General features: G+C 45.4%; 1 protein-coding gene across 3 annotated transcripts in view; it reads right to left on the reverse strand.

The window, feature by feature from the left end:
- Nucleotides 1–23,909, reverse strand: part of RAB2B (RAB2B, member RAS oncogene family) — a 114,292-nt gene that overhangs the window by 5,373 nt on the left and 85,010 nt on the right. For all 3 annotated transcript variants that reach the window (XM_063913520.1, XM_063913522.1, XM_063913521.1), the window contains exons 3-5: nucleotides 5,185–5,252; nucleotides 4,597–4,679; nucleotides 1,793–1,885 (exon numbers count right to left, since the gene is read on the reverse strand). In XM_063913520.1, the coding sequence (XP_063769590.1) occupies nucleotides 1,793–1,885; nucleotides 4,597–4,679; nucleotides 5,185–5,252 (244 nt within the window). The remainder of the gene's footprint in view (nucleotides 1–1,792; nucleotides 1,886–4,596; nucleotides 4,680–5,184; nucleotides 5,253–23,909) is intronic.

Here is a 23,909-nt window from a genome sequence, read left to right on the forward strand (position 1 = left end):
ATGCGGGGCAGACTAGCCCTGTGCTGGGCGTCCCCCCGCATGTCAGGGTGGCTGATCGTAACTGTGCAAAATTTTGCACGGCTATGATCAGGTCTGAATTAGCCCCATTGTACGCGCATACATCAATAGTGTACTGAAAGGCTGCCTAACAATATAGCCAGGTGCCTATGCTCATGTGAAAGAACTTGTGAATATTATCAAGAAGAGGGAGGCTGGGTACACACCTGACCGACATGTCTGCGACCTGCCATCACACTGACCGAGTGGCCAGTCAAGGTAGGTGTACACACTTACTGATCAGACAGCCTAGTGTCAGACAGGATTCCCAGCTGGACGGGCCCATCCAGCTGCAACGCCAGCCCCTCAACAAGTGTACGGGCAGTCGATGGACCGCCCATACACACAGCCAAATGGCCTGATATATCTGCAGATAAATCAGCCATCAGCTGTGCTGCACAGCAAATACAAAATGTCAACAAACAATGTCGTTCATGGACATAACAGGGGTACACACCCACCAATGGGGACACGATATATCGGCCGTTCGCTTCAACGGTCAATATATCGGCCAGTGTGTAACCAGCAGTCACTTGTCCAAGCACTGGCTGTAGCTGTGTTAATTTATTTGTGCTGCTTTGAAATCACTTGCTCTGCAGAAAGAGAACATTCTATCGGGAGTCATACAATCAGTGGAATGATTTCTATGATATATCATTTGTTGCGCAGCGCACGACCATGCCATTCATCTACAACCAGAGTGTCTATTGAGTCTTAGTGTAATTATTTACATTATAATATGTCTGGACTCTATTGATTGTGTGTGTTTGTTCTGATTTTGCTTATGGTTTACTGTGGTAATATGTATGCTGTTAATATAAAATTCTCTTTTTATTGATATCATTTGTACAGTCCCATCATCATATATACTACAGACATTTTTGGATTATACCTCAGTGTTAAAATTCCTCCTTTCATTGTAGCCCTATCCTTGGAGCAAAGATACAAATGAAAACAGTTTCTATGTTTCCAGCATGCCACTACAGTCCAGTTAAACCCTTTAAACGCAAGTTGAGATGCAACTAAAATGTGTACAACTCTGCATCATCTGTTCTTGTCTACACTTTGAACCTAATTCAGACCTGATCGTAGCAGCACATTTGTTAGCAGATGGGCAAAACCAAGTGCACTGCAGGGGGGTTAGATATAACATGTACAGAGAGAGTTAGATTTGGGTGGGGTGTGTTAAAACTGAAATCTAAATTGCAGTGTAAAAATAAAGCAACCAGTATTTACTCTTACTCTGCACAGAAACAATATAACCCACCCAAATCTAACTCTCTCTGCACATGTTATATCTGCCCCCCCTGCAGTGCTAATGGTTTTGCGAGTCTGCTAACAAAGTTGCTGCTACGTTCAGGTCTGAATTAGGCCCTTTGTTCCCGAGTATGCACAATGCAAACACACAAGATGTGCTCCACAAACGGACATATATTAAAATCTTCATCAGACCCTTAGGGCTCAATCCAATTAGCTGCGATTTACTGGAGGGTGCGAGTAAGTGCAGCTACAGTATATGCCACACTTATGTTACTGCTAGATCTGCAGATTGTTGTTTGCAGCCTTATAGGACTGAGTACTAAAATGCCTGAATCTGCGATGAACTAAGGCTGCAAGGGAAGCGATTTCCTGCATTTACACGAGGGCAGGGGCAGTTCATTGGATTGAGCACTTAATGTGCATGCATTAGGTACCTGAAATAAAGTTAAGATATGGAAAAGAATAAAACTCTCACCTTTTGTTGCCAATCAATATGATGACCATATTACTACTGGAGTGCTGTCGAGCATCTTCCAACCAAGAGGTAAGATGACTAAATGTCTCCCGTCTGAAAGTCAAATTGAATCAGCAGTTTTATCTTCAGAAAGGCAATGAGCAAAGATGTCAAATAACGTAAATATTTTAAAGAAGCCCAACAAGAGATTTGTTCATGTGTCTTGGCAGTATTTAGAATATGTGAACATGTTTATTTTTTAATATATTATCCTTCCTTCCACACGTTCATGCCTGGCTTTATTCTCTGTTTTCCTCCTGTTCTCTCTTTAGCAACCCCTGCATTTCTTCCCTCTCTCTCCCCCCCCTTATACTCCATCTCGCTCTTGCCTCCTCTATTTCTCTTTAAACCCCTGCACTCTGCCCTTTTTTCTATTCCCCTCTTTCTTTCTTACCCACTATTCTCTCTCTCTTGCCTCCTCTATTTACCTCTCCTGTCTTGCTCTTTTCCACTCTCTCGATCTCCTGCCCTTCTGTGTTTCTTCTCAAACTCTGTTTCTCGTCCCTCCTCTCTTATTTTTGAAGAAAGACAGTGCTTTGATGTGGGAGCAGCTAACAGTAGTACAGGGGCATTCTCCAGGAGAGGCAGGCTGCAGGACTGAAGAACAGAAGCCCTGATCACACCTGCAGCTAACTGGAGGAGGTGTCATAAAAGGGGATCAGCAGTGAGGAGTCAACCAAGCAGCCAGTGGTCAGAGTACCTGCAGCAGGGACTTTGTCTTTGGATGGGGATGTGCTGGATGGCCTAGAATGGACTATGAAATAGAGCCGCAACAGTGAGTTCCACTGTAAATATTGGAGATAAAGGACTCCTCCCAATTGAGTAAAGGTGAGACTGTTCAGCTGGGCACCTTTAGGAGTGGAGCATACCACCATTGTTGGCAGAGTCTTGGGCGAAGTCTCGGAGTTCCTCAATAGCTCAGCCGCTCGTGTGTGCTTTTAATAAACAGGTGCGTGCCGGTTAGGTCAAACATGCATGCGTGTGCTTAAGTGATGACCTAATTTCTATAAGCAATCGATTTTATTATAAAGACAATGTGTATACACTAATGCATTACTTCACAGGGTTCTTCATGAGCTTCCGCCTCCCCCACCTCTATGCACATACCTGTAGAGAGAACAGAAAACAAAATGTAGGATGAAAGTTCAATAATGCTTTTAATAGTCAAGAGGATCAATAAAATACATGTTATACAGTGTCATAGTATATGGGTTTACCAAATGAGTTACTTTATGTTTTAGGCTCATTCAGGCAAAAAGAAAACTGATCTGAGAAAACAATTATTAAGCCAATGCAGACATTGTGATCATTAATCCCTGTATTGCTATATATGCTTTCTTACGTGGGTCTCACCATAACACTGCAAAATAAAATGATGCATGATTCGCTGCATTTATGGTAGCCCACAGTTATTGTGAAAACAGCAAAAATCAGGACCAATGATGCCAAGACCTGATGTCATTTAAGGATGGCCTTTTTAGCATGAGAGAGTCTTCTCATATTGCTTGTCTGAGTAGATTTGCAGTCTACATTTGGTAGCAGGAGAATAGATACACAAATTAAGTGGTATAACCTTGTATTCAGAGCAAGTGATCTATTATGCTATACTGGTCATCTGAATACCAACTTGGATCTCTTTATTTGGGCTGATTTTGAGTCTCTCTCTCTCACACACAAAAAATGGCTGCAGTTGCAGACAGCCCTAGAAGCCTGATTTACTATCTTAAGCTTACGCACTAATTTGGGGGTTCATGCGTCTGCAAACAAGCCAGGCTGGGTGTGAATAGGTTTCCCCTCCCCTTACACACGAATGAGAATGGAATGAAGGTTTTAGTACTTCCATAGCACTCTCACAAGCCAGGGCAGTTCTGTATGCTCCCATTATATGCAGAAATGTGTCAATTCATATCTGCACAAGCAATGTATGGAAGACTTGCCATTTGCACCCATGTACAGAGATCTGTCCGACTCAGAATCAACTCCTTTTGAGGGTCAATTTTTCTTCACACATTACATGGTATTACCCCAATAAGGTTCCTTGTTTTTTGGGGGGCTAATGTCACAGATAAAGGGCTAGATGCATCATCGCTTGGAAAGTGATAAAATGGAGAGTGAAAAAGTACCAGCCAATCAGCTCCTAACTGCCATTTTTCAAACACAGCCTGTGACATGGTAGTTAGGACCTGATTGGCTGGTACTTTCTCACTCTCTATTTTATCACTTTCCAAGCGATGATGCATCTAGCCCAAAGAGTTCTTTATCACCTAGCTCTTTATCAGATAGCATACATCAGCTGTCTTAATTTTTTATGTTTCCACAAGAAAGTCTGGCTCTGGTTCCCTTAGATATGTCAATACAGTATATATATGCCCTACAATTCACATCAGAACAACAGTTACCGTTTACCATTATTGTCAGCAGCACAAGCATGCTGATAGTTATAGTAACAAAAATTGACATTTTATTTAATAGCAGGCTGATTTTTATGCTGGCAAATATTAACAAGCATGATGGTAAAGACTAGTAAAAATCATTAGAATAAGGTCAGGTTAGGCTTGACCTGGAAATTTAAACCAAATATTTAGTATAAAGCACGGAGTGTTTTGCACGTTCTATTATAGAGATCACATTTCCAGGTCAAACCCGTCCAGACGTTGCAGATTTTTATTTTGCAAATCTAGACCCTTCTGTTTAAGGAAGCAGATACAGAAAGGGAACCTTGCATCTGGACAGATAGAAGATCATTTTCATTAGCTTTCTCTCACCTAGTGATATCATACACAAGCAGCGCTCCTGCAGCCCCTCTGTAATAAGACCGTGTTATAGAACGGAAACTTTCCTGTCCAGCCTGAGCAGAACAAATGGAAACACAAGTGTGTGTCAGGTGGCTACAATACTCATAAAAACAACACATATGGCATATGCTGTTAACACAAATGCAAAACACCAATAATACTGTATAGGACGTAAAAAAATTAGAAGGAAAACAGTTTTTAAATCCAGGTGGAAACAGAGAGGGCATTAGCTATATATATGACCCAAAACATACTGCGAAAACAACCCATGAGTTTAAGGCAAAGAAGAGGAATATTCCGCAATGGGCGAGCCAATCAGCTGATCTTAATCCAAACAAATATACAGACAGCTGCAGTAAGGGCCTGACAAAGCATAACAAAGGAAGAAGCCCAGGATTTGGTGATATCCATGTGTTCCAGACCTCAGGCAGTCATTCCCTGCAAAGGATTCTCAACAAAGTATTAAAAGGATTATTTGGATGAAAATTGTGTTAGTATCTAAATGTAGATTAACCTAGCTGTATATTGTGGTATGTTATGCAAAAACAAACATCTTACCGTATCCCATATCTGCAGTTTGATGGGCTTTCCATCAATATTGATCATTCGGGCACCAAATTCAACCCCTGTGAGGAGAAAAGGAGTTTACTGGGGATAGTATTTGTCTGTAAGTGAAAGAGTCCTGAGATAATTTTATATCACATATATGAGCGTTGACGCCAAAGGTGTCTACGTACAGATATGCTAAAATGATAAAGAAAACAAGGATTAGATTTATTCTTACAGCTATCATTTTACAGCACCAACATGCTATGTGCAATGGGTAAATGAATATAAAACCTTCAACTCTCTGAATGGTGGCAGCAATGTTGTATATGAAGTAGAGCAAATTACTTGTACTCTTGTAGGAGCAGGGCAAGTGACTCAACACACATTACTGGTCTGGTATCTAATGTGAATATCTTGAGGGATATGTCCATGTTACTAAATAATAATTTGTACTACTTCAGAAAGAAACACTTAAGCACGTAGAAGCATTGTTAGCATAATAGCCACGCGCAGCTAAAATCTTCATGACAACACTACTTTCTCCGGCAGGGTCCACAGGTTATCCACAGGATAACATTGGGATATAATGAAGCAACAGCGGATTTGCACCAATCGTCAAAGCTTTTCGGACTCCGAGCATGCAATGGGCCCATCCATATATCCCCACCTCCTGGCTCAGGTAAATCAGTTTTTTGTTTGGTGCGGCAGGAGCCGGATCATGGTCAGAGGGCTCCTGGTTTTTAGCAGCTCTAAGCTTTCTAATTTCATTTGTATAGTTTATTTTTTCTTGAGTGATCTTTCTAAAAAATAAGAATTTACTTACCGATAATTCTATTTCTCATAGTCCGTAGTGGATGCTGGGGACTCCGAAAGGACCAGGGGGAATAGCGGCTCCGCAGGAGACTGGGCACAAAAGTAAAAGCTTTAGGACTACCTGGTGTGCACTGGCTCCTCCCCCTATGACCCTCCTCCAAGCCTCAGTTAGGATACTGTGCCCGGACGAGCGTACACAATAAGGAAGGATTTTGAATCCCGGGTAAGACTCATACCAGCCACACCAATCACACCGTACAACTTGTGATCTGAACCCAGTTAACAGCATGATAACAGAGGAGCCTCTGAAAAGATGGCTCACAACAATAATAACCCGATTTTTGTAACAATAATTATGTACAAGTATTGCAGACAATCCGCACTTGGGATGGGCGCCCAGCATCCACTACGGACTATGAGAAATAGAATTATCGGTAAGTAAATTCTTATTTTCTCTAACGTCCTAGTGGATGCTGGGGACTCCGAAAGGACCATGGGGATTATACCAAAGCTCCCAAACGGGCGGGAGAGTGCGGATGACTCTGCAGCACCGAATGAGAGAACTCCAGGTCCTCCTCAGCCAGGGTATCAAATTTGTAGAATTTAGCAAACGTGTTTGCCCCTGACCAAGTAGCTGCTCGGCAAAGTTGTAAAGCCGAGACCCCTCGGGCAGCCGCCCAAGATGAGCCCACTTTCCTTGTGGAATGGGCTTTTACAGATTTTGGCTGTGGCAGGCCTGCCACAGAATGTGCAAGCTGAATTGTACTACAAATCCAACGAGCAATAGTCTGCTTAGAAGCAGGAGCACCCAGCTTGTTGGGTGCATACAGGATAAACAGCGAGTCAGATTTTCTGACTCCAGCCGTCCTGGAAACATATATTTTCAGGGCCCTGACTACGTCCAGTAACTTGGAATCCTCCAAGTCCCTAGTAGCCGCAGGCACCACAATAGGCTGGTTTAAGTGAAATGCTGAAACCACCTTAGGGAGAAATTGAGGACGAGTCCTCAATTCTGCCCTGTCCGTATGAAAAATTAGGTAAGGGCTTTTATAGGATAAAGCCGCCAATTCTGAAACACGCCTGGCTGAAGCCAGGGCTAACAGCATTACCACTTTCCATGTGAGATATTTTAAGTCCACAGTGGTGAGTGGTTCAAACCAATGTGATTTTAGGAACCCCAAAACTACATTGAGATCCCAAGGTGCCACTGGAGGCACAAAAGGAGGCTGTATATGCAGTACTCCCTTGACAAACGTCTGAACTTCAGGAACTGAAGCTAGTTCTTTTTGGAAGAATATTGACAGGGCCGAAATTTGAACCTTAATGGACCCTAATTTTAGGCCCATAGACAGTCCTGTTTGCAGGAAATGCAGGAAACGACCCAGTTGAAATTCCTCTGTAGGGGCCTTCCTGGCCTCACACCACGCAACATATTTACGCCAAATACGGTGATAATGTTGCACAGTTACATCCTTCCTGGCTTTGATCAGGGTAGGGATGACTTCATCCGGAATGCCTTTTTCCTTCAGGATCCGGCGTTCAACCGCCATGCCGTCAAACGCAGCCGCGGTAAGTCTTGGAACAGACATGGTCCCTGCTGGAGCAGGTCCTTTCTTAGAGGTAGAGGCCACGGGTCTTCCGTGAGCATCTCTTGAAGTTCCGGGTACCAAGTTCTTCTTGGCCAATCCGGAGCCACGAGTATAGTCCTTACTCCTCTCCTTCTTATGATTCTCAGTACCTTGGGTATGAGAGGCAGAGGAGGGAACACATACACTGACTGGTACACCCACGGTGTTACCAGAGCGTCCACAGCTATTGCCTGAGGGTCCCTTGACCTGGCGCAATATCTGTCCAGTTTTTTGTTGAGGCGGGACGCCATCATGTCCACCTTTGTTTTTTCCCAACGGTTTACAATCATGGGGAAGACTTCTGGGTGAAGTCCCCACTCCCCCGGGTGGAGGTCGTGTCTGCTGAGGAAGTCTGCTTCCCAGTTGTCCACTCCCGGAATGAACACTGCTGACAGTGCTATCACATGATTTTCCGCCCAGCGAAGAATCCTTGCAACTTCCGTCATTGCCCTCCTGCTTCTTGTGCCGCCCTGTCTGTTTACGTGGGCGACTGCCGTGATGTTGTCCGACTGGATCAACACTGGCTGACCCTGAAGCAGAGGCCTTGCCTGACTTAGGGCATTGTAAATGGCCCTTAGTTCCAGGATATTTATGTGAAGTGACGTATCCATGCTTGACCACAAGCCCTGGAAAATTTTTCCCTGTGTGACTGCTCCCCAGCCTCTCAGGCTGGCATCCGTGGTCACCAGGACCCAGTCCTGAATGCCGAATCTGCGGCCCTCTAGAAGATGAGCACTCTGTAACCACCACAGGAGAGACACCCTTGTCCTTGGAGACCGGGTTATCCGCTGATGCATTTGAAGATGCGATCCGGACCATTTGTCCAGCAGATCCCACTGAAAAGTTCTTGCGTGGAATCTGCCGAATGGAATCGCTTCGTAAGAAGCCACCATTTTTCCCAGGACCCTTGTGCATTGATGCACTGACACTTGGCCTGGTTTTAGGAGGTTCCTGACTAGGTCGGATAACTCCCTGGCTTTCTCCTCCGGGAGAAACACCTTTTTCTGTACTGTGTCCAGAATCATCCCTAGGAACAGCAGACGTGTCGTCGGAATCAGCTGCGATTTTGGAATATTTAGAATCCATCCGTGCTGTCGTAGTACTACTTGAGATAGTGCTACTCCGACCTCTAACTGTTCTCTGGACATTGCCCTTATCAGGAGATCGTCCAAGTAAGGGATAATTAAGACGCCTTTTCTTCGAAGAAGAATCATCATTTCGGCCATTACCTTGGTAAAGACCCGGGGTGCCGTGGACAATCCAAACGGCAGCGTCTGAAACTGATAGTGACAGTTCTGTACCACAAACCTGAGGTACCCTTGGTGAGAATGGCAAATTGGGACATGGAGGTAAGCATCCTTGATGTCCAGAGACACCATATAGTCCCCTTCTTCCAGGTTCGCTATCACTGCTCTGAGTGATTCCATCTTGAATTTGAACCTTTGTATGTAAGTGTTCAAGGATTTCAGATTTAAAATAGGTCTCACCGAGCCGTCCGGCTTCGGTACCACAAACAGCGTGGAATAATACCCCTTTCCCTGTTGTAGGAGGGGTACCTTGATTATCACCTGCTGGGAATACAGCTTGTGAATGGCTTCCAATACTGCCTCCCTGTCGGGGGGAGACGTTGGTAAAGCAGACTTCAGGAACCGGCGAGGGGGAGACGTCTCGAACTCCAATTTGTACCCCTGAGATACTACCTGCAGGATCCAGGGGTCCACTTGCGAGTGAGCCCACTGCGCGCTGAAATTCTTGAGACGGGCCCCCACCGTGCCTGAGTCCACTTGTAAGGCCCCAGCGTCATGCTGAGGACTTGGCAGAAGCGGGGGAGGGCTTCTGTTCGTGGGAAGAGGCTGTCTGCAGCAGTCTTTTTCCCCTTCCTCTGCCCCGGGGCAGATATGAGTGGCCTTTTGCCCGCTTGCCCTTATGGGGACGAAAGGACTGAGCCTGAAAAGACGGTGTCTTTTTCTGCTGAGAGGTGACCTGGGGTAAAAAGGTGGATTTCCCAGCCGTTGCCGTGGCCACCAGGTCCGATAGACCGACCCCAAATAACTCCTCCCCTTTATACGGCAATACTTCCATATGCCGTTTGGAATCCGCATCACCTGACCACTGTCGCGTCCATAACCCTCTTCTGGCAGAAATGGACAGCGCACTTACTCTTGATGCCAAAGTGCAAATATCCCTCTGTGCATCTCGCATATATAGAAATGCATCCTTTAAATGCTCTATAGTCAATAATATATTGTCCCTGTCCAGGGTATCAATATTTTCAGTCAGGGAATCCGACCAAGCCACCCCAGCACTGCACATCCAGGCTGAGGCGATTGCTGGTCGCAGTATAATACCAGTATGTGTGTATATACTTTTTAGGATATTTTCCAGCTTCCTATCAGCTGGTTCCTTGAGGGCGGCCGTATCAGGAGACGGTAACGCCACTTGTTTTGATAAGCGTGTGAGCGCCTTATCTACCCTAGGGGGTGTTTCCCAACGCGCCCTAACCTCTGGCGGGAAAGGGTATAATGCCAATTAGAAATTAGCAGTTTTTTATCGGGGGAAACCCACGCTTCATCACACACCTCATTTAATTAATCTGATTCAGGAAAAACTACGGGTAGTTTTTTCACACCCCACATAATACCCTTTTTTGTGGTACTTGTAGTATCAGAAATGTTCAAAACCTCCTTCATTGCCGTGATCATGTAACGTGTGGCCCTACTGGAAAATACGTTTGTTTCCTCACCGTCGACACTGGAGTCAGTGTCTGTGTCGACCATCTGAGGTAACGGGCGCTTTAGAGCCCCTGACGGTGTTTGAGATGCCTGTACAGGTATTAACTGATTTGCCGGCTGTCTCATGTCGTCAACAGTCTTTTGTAAAGTGCTGACACTATCACGTAATTCCTTCCATAAGACCATCCAGTCAGGTGTCGACTCCCTAGGGGGTGACATCACTAATACAGGCAATTGCTCCGCCTCCATACCATTTTCCTCCTCATACATGTCGACACAACGTACCGACACACAGCACACACACAGGGAATGCTCTGATAGAGGACAGGACCCCACTAGCCCTTTGGGGAGACAGGGAGAGTTTGCCAGCACACACCAGAGCGCTATATATATATATATATATATATATACACAGGGATAACCTTATATAAGTGTTTCTCCCTGATATAGCTGCTGTATATATTTATCTGCCAAATTAGTGCCCCCCCTCTCTTGTTTTACCCTGTTTCTGTAGTGCAGGACTGCAGGGGAGAGTCAGGGAGCTTCCCTCCAACGGAGCTGTGAGGAAAAAATGGCGCCAGTGTGCTGAGGAGATAGGCCGCCGAGAAGGGGGCGGAGCCTTTCTCCCGCTTTTTTATGGAAAAATTGGCAGGGGTTAAATGCATCCATATAGCCCAGGAGCTATATGTGATGTATTTTTTTGCCATATAAGGTGTTTTTATTGCGTCTCAGGGCGCCCCCCCCCCAGCGCCCTGCACCCTCAGTGACCGGAGTGTGAAGTGTGCTGAGAGCAATGGCGCACAGCTGCGGTGCTGTGCGCTACCTTATTGAAGACAGGACGTCTTCTGCCGCCGATTTTCCGGACCTCTTCACTCTTCTGGCTCTGTAAGGGGGCCGGCGGCGCGGCTCTGGGACCCATCCATGGCTGGGCCTGTGATCGTCCCTCTGGAGCTAATGTCCAGTAGCCTAAGAAGCCCAATCCACTCTGCACGCAGGTGAGTTCGCTTCTTCTCCCCTTAGTCCCTCGGTGCAGTGAGCCTGTTGCCAGCAGGTCTCACTGAAAATAAAAAACCTACTTTAAACTTTTACTCTAAGCAGCTCAGGAGAGCACCTTAGTATGCACCCTTCTCGTTCGGGCACAAAAATCTAACTGAGGCTTGGAGGAGGGTCATAGGGTGAGGAGCCAGTGCACACCAGGTAGTCCTAAAGCTTTTACTTTTGTGCCCAGTCTCCTGCGGAGCCGCTATTCCCCCTGGTCCTTTCGGAGTCCCCAGCATCCACTAGGACGTTAGAGAAAGAGTCTTATACGTACCTTAGAAAGAGTCACTCCCAACAACTCTCCGCCGGGTCGCGACAACGCTTACCCACGAGTACAGTGCTGTTTCGGCGGGCGTCTGTGTCGGATATACTAGCAGGTCCAGCAGACGTTACCAGGCTGAGGTGGGAGCACTGGGAGAAGGTAAAGCATCGGTTCAGTTTAGTACGGACACAGTCACACTGCTTTGGAAGGAGACCACCAAACAGTTGCTGACGCGGCTGCCACCTCAGGTGCACCAGCGCTTGGCCTTAGGGATCAGAGGCTGCAGGATTAGCATGAGGCCGCGATCCCTAGGGTTGATGTAAGCAGTGGGGAGTCAGACACTCTCCTGGTAGCCCCTTCCCCCGGTTCATGACCAGTTTCCTGCTTCTGTCTCAGACGCTGTACACGAAGGGGACCCAGTCGCAGCATAGATGGCTGTGTGACAGGTGCGTCTGTGTTCCCTGAGCATCTATGTTCACTATAGGATAATGGAGCAGCAGTGTACACTAGTAGTGTCTGGATCCACTCACCGTTCGCAAACGTATTGATCGGTCCTGGAAGCGAGGTGAGTCTCCCTGTATCCCACTCTGAGTGTGGGTAATACAGCACTAAGTCTACCTTTTTGAGTACGAATAGTTAGATAAGTGCCTATTGCATACGAGTCTGTATACGATTACTGTTGTTTCTTTCGCTATGCGTCTGAGTATGGTAGATCGGTTTAAACATAATTCAGTAATATGTTCTCTTACATACTTGAAATGTAGTTGTAGTTGATGATGTGCTCATATTGCTTATTATACTAATGTATAACATGTGATTGACTGCTAGTGTGATTGCTGACTTTACTAGATATTCTGTCAGTTTTTTTCTATTCCGGTCCTCAATGCTGGTGCATGGGTAGGGTCGGATTGTAGGTCACTTTAAAAAGCTTAAAGTGATTATAGTCACAAATGGTGTAGTACACTGTGGAAGTGTCGATTATTTATCATGTCTAAGAGCGGCAAAGGTGAGGAAGATACTCTCACAGCAACACAAACACTCATATCATGTTTGTCTTGCAAAGCTGTGTTAACCTCTCAGGATCTGGTTCAGGATGGTTTGTGTGCAAATTGTTTTAGTTTTCACCAGGTTCTCTTGAAAAATACAAGGCAGATTCAGGTGCAGGTTGAGCCACCTTGGGCTATGTTATGATTAATCCTTACATGCAGCTTCCCACCTGCGGTTAATCACTTCCAGCAGCAGCCTCTCAAAAGAAACAGGCTGATAAGCCAGTGGTAAGTAAATCTTCAGCCTCACAGGCTAAAAATGTTTCAGATGAGGATTCATCGGAGGATGAAAGCTCAATAAATTCTACTTCGGCATACAAAGAAGAGGAGGAGGAGGAGGAGGAGGAGGAGGAAGGTCTCAGCTCAGTGGATACAGCAGAGTTAAAGCAATGAAAGTGTCAAAGTCGAAAAATATTGAACTACACACAGATGGCCTCTGCGCGTGTACTTGTTCTGTCGTGCGTGCACATACTCGCAATTTGCGTATGGTCGCTCCCGCGGTCCTGCGCGTGGTATGGGTATTTACGGTAGAGTTTGTGAACGCATGGAGAGCTATCAAAACATTACATATTTAATTCAAATAGTGCACATTGTACACATAGTCCCCCTGCACCACACCAGAAAGTAACAACAGTATAAATGATTCCAGAACAAAGGGATTCACCTTTACAGGATAAGAGGGGACAGACTAAGGTTATAAGGTGGTGTTTGGTATCCAGCTGTAGGGTATTTTAAGGGTAACATTCCGGTGTTGGTCTGCGGAAGATCGCATGTTCCTGCGGATAGTTATGTGCAGAAGCAGAATATAGATATAAACTGTATATACTGTATATTATGTATGCGGCGGGAATTCAGAGGAGACCACCCACAAGAGCAGTTGGGAAAGACATCGCCTACCTTTTAAAATCGACCTATGACCTCTCCTGTACTGTAAAAGTGCATTCCTGTGTCCAATGGACAAAGGGATTACAGTATCCATTGTATTGCTTTTGGAAGAATCGTATAAATAAAGCCTGTTGCAGCCTGCCTGTCACAAGACTCACAACGTTATCTATTAGATGACGGAGGAACGGACCGGGAAGCGCACGCGAATATACTCACGTATGTACATTGACTGTAGCCATTTACTCTGTTATATTGTAGTGTATTATTTGTATTGTAAACCCCCTTTCAGCAATAATCCACTGTGGTGTCGGAACCCAGCGGTAAAATCACAATTGGTGTTGTGTCCTCATTGCCCTGCTAAGGTTTATAGTGTATTATTATTGCATTGCATTGCTGTAGAAGGTTTAAAGTGTATCTCTGGGTGTGTACGCGCTGTGAGTACTTTGTACCGTCAGCGCTGCGTTTGTACACTAAGTCCGTACACAGCAGTAATAGCGTACAAAGTACGTAGAGTGTGTATTAAGTATAGCGGCCGCAGCGGCTTAAGGTTTAAAGTGTATTTAAGGTGTGTTTAAGGTATAGCTTTCACTCCTGTAAGATAATCAGCATTATCAAAAGCCATTCTATCCTTAGAGAATTCAGCAGAGCCTGTGTTAAAAACCAAGGCACCTGTGTTTAAACGTCCCAAAAACAGTTAAGACTCAGGGGGTCATTCTGAGTTAATCGCTCGCAACTTTTTGCAGCGCTGCAATCAGGTTAAATCTCGGCAAAACTGTGCATGTGTATGCATCGCAATGCGCAGGCACGTCATACGGGTACAAAGAGGATCGGTGCTGGGCGATGGATTTAACGAAGAATACATTTGCACAGCCAATCGCAAGGTGATTGACAGACAGGGCGTTTGTGGGTGTCAACTGACCATTTTCTGGGAGTGTTTGCAAAAATGCAGGCGTATCCAAGCATTTGCAGGGTGGTGTGTCTGAAGTCAATTCCGGAACCAAAAAGACTGAAGTGATCGCAGTGGCTGACTAAGTCCAGAGCTACTCAGAAACTGTCGGCTGCAACAGCATTCGCACACTTGCAAAGCAAAAATACACTCCCCCATAGGCGGCAACTATCTGATCGCAGTGCTGCAAAAAGTTGCTAGCGATCGATCAACTCGGAATGACCCCCTGAGTTTCCAGGGTCAGATCAGCTGATAGAAATCATGGAATAGGCTTGGGCTACGCCCAATAAGAAGTTTAGAATTCCTAAGAAATGGAATTCCAATTATCCTCTTCCAGCTGGGGATTGTTTAAAAAGGGAGGTGGCTCCTAAAGTGTGATTCGATTAGTGCGAAAATCTACATTAACTTTGCCTTCAACATCATTAAATGATGTCACGGATAGGAGAGTGGTTGGTTTTTTAAAAACCATTATTTCTCTGTCTGGGGCAGTCATAAGGCCAGCCATGGCTTCAGCTTGGATGGCAAAGGCAGTGGCTGCCTGGGCTGATGCATTGGAGGGAGATATTTCAATAGTATCTAGAGAGCAAAAATCCCATATAGCACATATAAAACAGGCTGCAATGTTCTTGGAAGAAGCAGCATTGGATATGGGTACTATTGTCTCCAGGGCATCAGCTTCAACAATAGCTGCTCGCAGAGCTGTTTGGCTACATACGTGGAAAGCTGATTCACAATCTAAGTAGGTTTTGGAATCTCTGCCTTTTTCTGGAGATATTCATTTTAGCAAAGAATTGACAGACATTTTGGAGTCAGAAGCAGACTCCAAGTAGGTAAAGTTTCCTTCCACATACAATTTCAAACCTGAAGTTCCGGCTTTTCGGCCCTTTCGGTCTCGAGGAAAAGCGAAAGGAAAAAGTGATGGCAGGCAGTCCCAATACAAGTCTGGTAAGACTAAAAAGCATTGGGCTACCAGAGGACTGGTTGGTAAAACAGAAAATAAGCCATCAGCCTGATGGTGCGGGCCTCCAGCTGGGGGATCCCAGGGTGGGGGGATGACTTCTTCAGTTTGCACAGATCTGGCAGCAGTCTACAACAGATGCCTGGGTGCAGGAAGCGGTATCTCAAGGTTATGCTTTTGCCTTCAAGAAGCACCCTCCTCGAAGGTTTTTTTGTACCAGCCCGTCTCGGGTAGAGATGAAGGCCAGGGCTTTGCAAGAGGCAGTTCAGAAATTGCTTCAGTCAGTAATATTCATTCCAGTTCCTCCTGCACAACGAGGACAGAGTTTTTATTCCAACCTGTTTCTAGTTCAGAAACTAAATGGGTCATTTCGGCCCATTCTCAATCTCAAAGTGCTGAACAAGTACATTTGGGTACCTCGGTTTTATATGGAGACGTTACGTTACATCATTTTGGCCATGGAGCCAGGGGATTATATGGTATCCCTGGATATACAGGATGCTTACCTACATGTTCCTATAGCACTGTCCCATCAGTGCTATCTCAGGTTCGCTATCCTCCAACAGCATTTTCAGTTCCATGCCCTACCTTTAGCCACAGCCCCCAGAGTATTTACCAAGATCATGGTGGTAAAGGCATCCTATCTCCGCCAGCAGAGGATAAGAAATTTACCATACTTCGACAATCTTTTAATCCTGGCACAGTCGCAGGAATTGCTCTTATGTCATCTGCAACAGACAAAAACGTGTCTGCAAAGGCACGGGTGGCTCATAAATTGGGCAAAATTGTCTCTTGTTCCGTCACAGTGGATGACTCACTTGGGGGCTGTACTGGATTCAAGTCTTCAGAGAGTAATTTTACTTCTGAACAAGATATCCAAGGTTCAATCAAGGATTCAGGACTTGCTACACAGTCAAAATGTATCTATTCACGCAGCAATGCATGTGATGGAATTGATGGTGTCAACATTCTGTCAAAGTCAGAAAAATGTCTCAATGCACGTTGCCATATTTGCACCGCACACTGGTCCGCGCTGCGCGTGCGTACGCTCTCCCGTGGAGGCACATACCCGCAATAGCGTGCACTCGCGGTATGCGTATTTACGGTAGAGTTTATGTGGTCGTAGCGTGCGACTCATTCGTTACATATTTTCACAATTAATGTAGTTTATAGATCATGGTCCCTTTGATAGATTCTGAAAGTTTGGTTAAAATAGAAGGTCCCTGGTTAAAGGAATCCCTCTTTGTATTGTACGAAGGGTCTGACAGGAATCATACAGCAGTGTTTGGTACCCATCGGAAGAGTATTTAATTAGTAATATTCCGGTGTTGGTTTGGAGCGTATTAATCGCTCGTGCGAATAGTTATGGACATAAGAAGTTTATGTCCATTTCTATTATTTACACATACTCAGGTATGCGGCGGGAAACCCAGTTTCCCACCCACCTGAGCTGTTGGAAATCGTCACAGCCCACCTGTATGAATCACCCTATGACCTTTTGTTATGATGCAGGGCCGAGTTCCTTCGGCCAATGGACAATGGGATTGTAGGACCATGAGATTGCATTGTGTGTGGGGCATAAATAGGCAGGCCGACCACATCCAGCTCTCACTCTCTCATCAACGGTTATCTGCTGATAGCCGGGAGCTGGATATCGAGGCGCAGGCGATCATACCCTTTGTGCGTAAGTTTCTCTCCGTAATCATTGTCTTTCTGTGAGCCAATTTCTCTCTCTCTCTCTCTCTCCTCTTTTCTCTTATATCTCCCATAGTATTATAGTATTGTATTGTATTGCATTTAGGTCAGTGTAGTATTGTCTTTTTGTATTATTGTTCAGTTCTGTGGTTAGGAAGTCTCTGTTATATTGTAGTGTATCATTTGTACTGTTATCCCCTTTTACAAATATATTAGATATAATACAGTTAATAGGCTTTGGAACCTAAACCAGTATCTGTGTATTTTCTATAGTGTTAAGTGTTCACTTGAGCGTCGGTGACGCTCAAGCAGCTTTGTAGTTAGTCAGGTTACACAAGGTTGCACTTACACCCTGTATTCACATTAAGGTATTCTGTGTATTTCATTGGTATAGGGTTTTATCATAAAGATATAGCGTTGTGAGCGTCTGCGCCGCTGGTGATCTCCTCGTGGTCTCGAGCGTCCGCTACGCCATAGCGAATCATTACTCTAGTCATAGCCAATAACGTGTCCTGTGATCACTGGGCCGTAAGCGAACGTGACGCTTGAGCGTCTCGCCTACGGCTGAGCGATCGCTACGCCAATAGCGTACCATTACGGTACTTCTTAAGCAAACAGCGTACAGTGTTCTTAGCTTCATAAAGGGTTGTTTATACGACAAGGAATTTGGCATTGTCAATTGGGGACTCGTCCTATCCTTCTCATATCTGCACTAGGTAGATCAGCAGACATTATCCCTCCAGCAAAGGGTGGGAGGTTGTCTCGCAGTTGCTGACGGGATAAGCGTCTGCTTCGCTTAGATAAAGAGTGCTGAAGGAATCCGGGAACCGGAAGTAAGAACAAAACGCTTGTGTCTTTTAAAAACTGTTTTATTTCTCTTCTGTCTTGCGTATACACGCACGCATACATTTATCTGCATTTTCTGTTTCATTTTCGTATATCACTATTCCTGTTTGCCAAATTTTATAGTTGATAGAAAGTGCTAAAAAGAGATTTGCTGTTATTTAATAGTAGAGGTGATAGTTAAAGTATAGAACAAACACACGGTTTGTCTGAGATACAAGGCAGTCAGTGTGGATTGCGGTAGATGATCAGGGATCATTTACATTGATAAAAATAGAAATTGTGTTACGGTGGATCTTTATATTGCGTACACGTGTCGCTAACAAAGACTAGCGTACGCAATCCAAAAGGCAGACGCACGCAGCGTTCATTACGCAACGTAGCGTCCGGTTACGCCCACGTAGCTCAAGCTGTGATAAAGTGAAGTAACGCAAAGGCGATAATTAACGCGACGCGGTAAATAACGCAAATCTATTTTTGGAAAATCTGAAATTTAGTTTAACAGATCCTGCTCCTAATTGGTAACACTTTTGGCCTAAAGACAATTTCTGCGCAGAAATAGATATAGAAACAAAAGTGTACATGTGTTGAGTGAGTGTGTTTTGTATACATAAGTTTATACAACTTTAAGGTGGAACCAAAAGGAAAGCCGGGTACTCGTCAAGGGACATACGTGTAAGTGACATATACGGTGGCTAGGGAGGCATCCCTGGTTAAATAATATTTGAGCATTAGAGTATAGCGGACCATAAGGTAACAAGACCAGGAGGTCATAAGGTAACAAGACCAGGAGGTCATAAGGTAACAGACCAGGAGGTCATAAAGTAACAGGTAAAATAGACAAAGAGGTCCGCTATAAAAGTCCAGTGGCACAACGCCTGGGGTGTTGGTGCAGAACCCATATAGGCCATACAAGCTCTTGCTGAAGGAATCGCGGCCGGAAACATCGATTCCATTGATCTTTCAGTACATGACAAGTAGTGCTCGTGTACTGAACGATTGGACCGCACGTAATTGTGTGCAGTAGTTAGTAATCTGACCTAATACCATTAGAGTAAAGTGGTCACAAACGCTATTTGTACATTCTGACGTGATTTGTGTAATTTTTTATTTTTGGAAGGGAAGTTCGCTGGTCACTCAGGAACTATCCAACAACCGATACTTGCTGGGGAACGCGCCCCAGTAAATAAAGGTTCACAGGGGCCCTAGGTTGGGTACAGCAGCTCTGGTTACAGTGATTGCAGTACTGGCCAACGTGGGCGAGAAGTAAGTGGGGTACTTGATAAACCACCACCGCCGGCCTGCCCAAGGACATCTTGGTTTGTTTGTAAGGGTTCGCTGAAAACCTTGAGATAAAGATCCAAGGAGGAATAAGCAACGCCTGCAGATTATGGGGGCCATTTGTTCAGGTAGGGGGCGATCAACCTCGGTTCGGGTTGATTCAGAGAACCGACCAGTTGGGTCGGCACGATATGTAATGTGTGAAAAATACGGTAGTCACACAGAGGTTTTATGTGATGAATGGGAGAGAATGACTGTACAAGACAGGGACAAATTCCCAAGAATAGGTAGCTTCAGTCCAGAAGTGTTACAAAATTTAAGGAGGAGGATATGTCTCGTAAAATCAACAAAGAGACGAATTCAACATCATGATTGTTTACAGTTATGGCACCAGGAAGGTGAGATACAGAGAGGGTTGGCTCTGGCGGCGGGATCTGGGGCAGTCAGGAAGTTGATTGCCACAGCTCCTCCTCCACCATACATTGCAGGAGAGAAGTTGATTGCGGAGAGAAACGCACTGGGTTGTAAAACACAAACTCTTAGTAACACTGTAAATGTTAATGATGTTAACCAAATAACTCATGCAAGTATTAACCCGTGCAAGTTGTACCCTGTTTTGAACCTTCCTCAGGAGTGTGATCAAGAAGAAGATTCGGCAACAATTTCAGCTCTCTCTCTTGCGGCCACCATAGCAGAGACCACAGTAGGCACAGCGACACCCACGAGATTAGTGAAGGCCCCTAGCGGAGGGATAGGTGAGGTCGTGTCAACGGGTAAGTACGGCACCATGCACTACACTGAAACCATCGTACCACAAGTTGTAGAATCTACACAGGAAGAGGCTGTTAGAATTGCTCCTGTAAGGGTAATAGCAGTTCCCAATGGAAAAACAGATGTGTCTGGAGCCACTCCCATAAGGAACATTGCCATGTACACTCCATTTTCCCGAATGGAATTAAGAACAATAGTGTCCGAATTTCCTGACCCCAGGAAGGATTTAGTTGCTAGCCAAAAATACATCAGGGATTTAGGTAACACTGTAGAACCCAACAACAAGGATTGGCAGATACTGCTAAGAGCTTGTTTACCTTCCAATGTTGATGCAACTCAGTTTTTAGCTGATTGTGCATTGGATAAAGATGTACCGCTTACAGACGTGTACAACAAGGATAATGTAAAAAGGATAAATTTACAGCTAAAGGAGTATTTCCCAGCCGTTGTTAAATGGAATAAAATATTTTCCATTAAGCAAAAGGAGTCCGAAACGGCAATAGAATATTTTCACCGGGCACTATTAGAAATGGCAAAGTACACTGGTATAGAAGACATTAAGACCAACCCAAACCATCGAGAAGTAGCAGTATCTGTACGGATGGATGGTTTGAAGGAAACATTAAAGACTAGGGTTCAGACCACGCAACCATGCTGGCGAGGTCTGTCAGTGTCCGGCTTGAGAGAGGCTGCTATTGATCACGACAGAAACATCACTAGGCACAGAGAGTCGCAAAGTGATAAGTTGATGTCCGTAAGTATACAGGCGCTGACCACAAGGCAGCCTGCGTATGTACCACCGAATCCTGTGGGTAAGGCAAGTGTAATAACATGTTTTTCTTGTAACAGACCGGGACACTATGCACGAGAATGTAGAACAAAGAATGTACAAAGATCTTTTCAACCCCCTAGACAACAACACAACACACGACATTGGGAGCAGGGTCCACAGAGGCGGAGTTTTGAGCCACATACAGGGGAAACAAAAAGATATCCCCCGAACAGAGATTGGCATGCCTCTGGTAGTTCCCAGCTAACTCCCCCACAAGTAGTTGCTGCCAATGGGATTCAGGGAGGTCAGCATACCCAATAGGGGTGTGGCCATACCTGTAATCTGCAGCCAGTTAAGTTGATTGCCAGTCTTGGAAGCGAACCAGAGATTGCAATCAATGTGGCTGGTAAAACTTTAAACTTTCTTGTAGACACAGGGGCGGCCAAGTCAGTGATAAATTCGACAGTGGGCATGAGAACCACTGGTAGGACAATTCCAGCCATGGGAGTAACAGGAGTAGTCCAGCACTACCCTGTTAGCAAACCAGCCGAGATTACAATAGGGCCTTTGCATACCAAGCATTCCTTTTTGCTGGCTGCATCTGCACCAACTAATCTCCTGGGAAGAGACTTACTATGTAAAATGGGTTGCGTCATTTATTGTACTCCTGAAGGTGTATTCTTGGACATTCCTGAGAATCACGCTCAGGAAGTACGAGACATGCTAGACTCCCCATCAAAATTAATGTCACATTCCATTATGACAAATAGGAATCCATCCCAAGTAGAAGAGATGACATCTCAGATACCAGAGTCGCTTTGGACAAAAGATGGACAGGACACTGGATTAATGGCAAACGTAGCTCCAGTAGTTGTGCAAGTAAAAGATGGTAGCATAGCTCCAAAAATCCCACAGTATCCTCTGAAGCCAGAGGTGGAGCTAGGAGTTTTTCCCGTAATAGAGCGCTTGCTACAACAGGGCATTCTAGTAAGAACGTCCAGCACAGCAAATAGTCCCATCTTCCCTGTTAAAAAGAGTGGGGGGAGGGGTTACAGGCTAGTGCAGGATCTAAGGGGGATTAACAAAATAGTTGAAAGTCAGTTCCCCGTAGTGCCTAATCCAGCTGTCATCCTAATGCAAATTCCTCCCACTGCCAAATTTTTCACTGTTATTGACCTCTGCTCCGCTTTCTTTTCGGTACCTCTGCACCCTGACAGCCAATATTTGTTTGCATTCACATACAGAGGAGTCCAATACACGTGGACTCGGTTACCCCAAGGTTTCATAGACAGTCCAAGTATATTTTCTCAGGCTTTGCATGATTGTTTACAGTCTTTCCAACCAGACAGTGGATCAGTATTGATACAGTATGTGGACGATTTATTACTGTGTTCAGATTCACTGGAAGCATCTCTGAAGGATACGAAACAGCTCCTGTTTCATCTTTCAGACACAGGTCACAAGGTTTCCAAAGACAAGTTGCAATTATGCCAAGCTAAGGTAAAATATTTGGGACACTGTCTAACACAAGGACTGAGACACCTGACCGCTGATAGAATCCAAGCCATTAGAGACATGACACTGCCACAAACCCAACAACAGATCAGGACGTTTCTAGGAATGTGTGGGTATTGCCGTAATTGGATCCCAGGGTTTTCCATATTGGCGCTACCTTTGCAGGAAATGGTCTCTTCAAACAAACCTGATCGGATTTCGCATACAGACGAATCTGAAACAGCATTTGAGAGACTCAAGCAATGCCTAACGCAGGCACCAGCACTAGGTATGCCAGACTATGGGAAACCCTTTGAACTATACGGAACAGAAAGTGCTGGGTGCGCAGCAGGTGTACTAACACAAAAACACGGTGACGCCAGCAGGCCAATTGCATACTACAGCGCCCAGCTAGACACGGTAGCGCGATCCCTCCCCACATGCTTGCGTAGCGTTGCGGCGATAGCATTGCTAGTGACAAAAAGCGAAGATGTTGTGCTAGGCCACAACCTCACAATCCATACACCGCATGCGGTATCTGCCTTATTGAATTCTGCCCAAACCAGACACGTCTCATCAGCAAGGTTTACGAGATGGGAATTGGCATTAATGGCCCCAGTAAACATCACCATAAGAAGATGCAGTGCATTAAACCCTGCAACATTTCTCCCAGGTGTGCCTGGTCAGACACAAAGGGTGGAAGGTGAGAGTGATGGGGAAGGAGGATTTAATGCAAAGGAAGATACACATGATTGTATGGAATATTTGACCCAAAATTTTACCGCAAGGCCTGACATCAGTGACAATCCACTGGAAGATGCAGAACTCACGTTCTACACGGACGGTAGTTGTCACAGACAGTCAGACTCGGGAGACTTGTGTACTGGATACGCAATCGTAGATGACCAAGACACCATAGAAGCGGAACCGCTAGGCCCACCTCACTCAGCCCAGGTTGCTGAACTGGTCGCCCTAACCAGAGCATGTGAATTGGCTAAGGGTAAGTCTGCCAATATCTACACCGATTCTAGATACGCGTTCGGGGTAGTACATGATTTCGGAGCGCTATGGCGTCTCAGAAATTTCATGACGGCAGCTGGTACACCGATAGCGCATGCAGCTCACATAAAAAGGCTTCTAACAGCGATACAGGAACCCGACAGAGTGGCTGTTATCAAATGTAAAGCACATACATATAGTCAAGACCCAGTATCCCTTGGTAACAGCCGAGCAGACGAAGCCGCAAAGCTTGCAGCTGCTACCCCCACACGGACAGACACCACACAGTTGATGGTATTTAATACCATCAACACACAGAAGTTGTGTGAGATGCAGAATTTGTGTTCCACACAGGAAAGAGCAGTCTGGAGGGCAAAGGGATATGGCCAGGAGTCCTCAGGGCTCTGGACGGATGGACATGGTAAACCAGTGGCCCCCAGGGCATACCTTCCATGTCTGGCTGAAGCAGCTCACGGGCTGACTCATCTAGGCAAGGAGGGGATGTGCAAATTGGTAAGAGCATACTGGTGCGCCCCAGGATTCTCCTCTCATGCGGGTAAAAGAGCAATGT

Source organism: Pseudophryne corroboree, chromosome 1 (genome assembly GCF_028390025.1).
Source record: "Pseudophryne corroboree isolate aPseCor3 chromosome 1, aPseCor3.hap2, whole genome shotgun sequence".
In the NCBI taxonomy this organism is placed as follows: Eukaryota; Metazoa; Chordata; class Amphibia; order Anura; family Myobatrachidae; genus Pseudophryne; species Pseudophryne corroboree.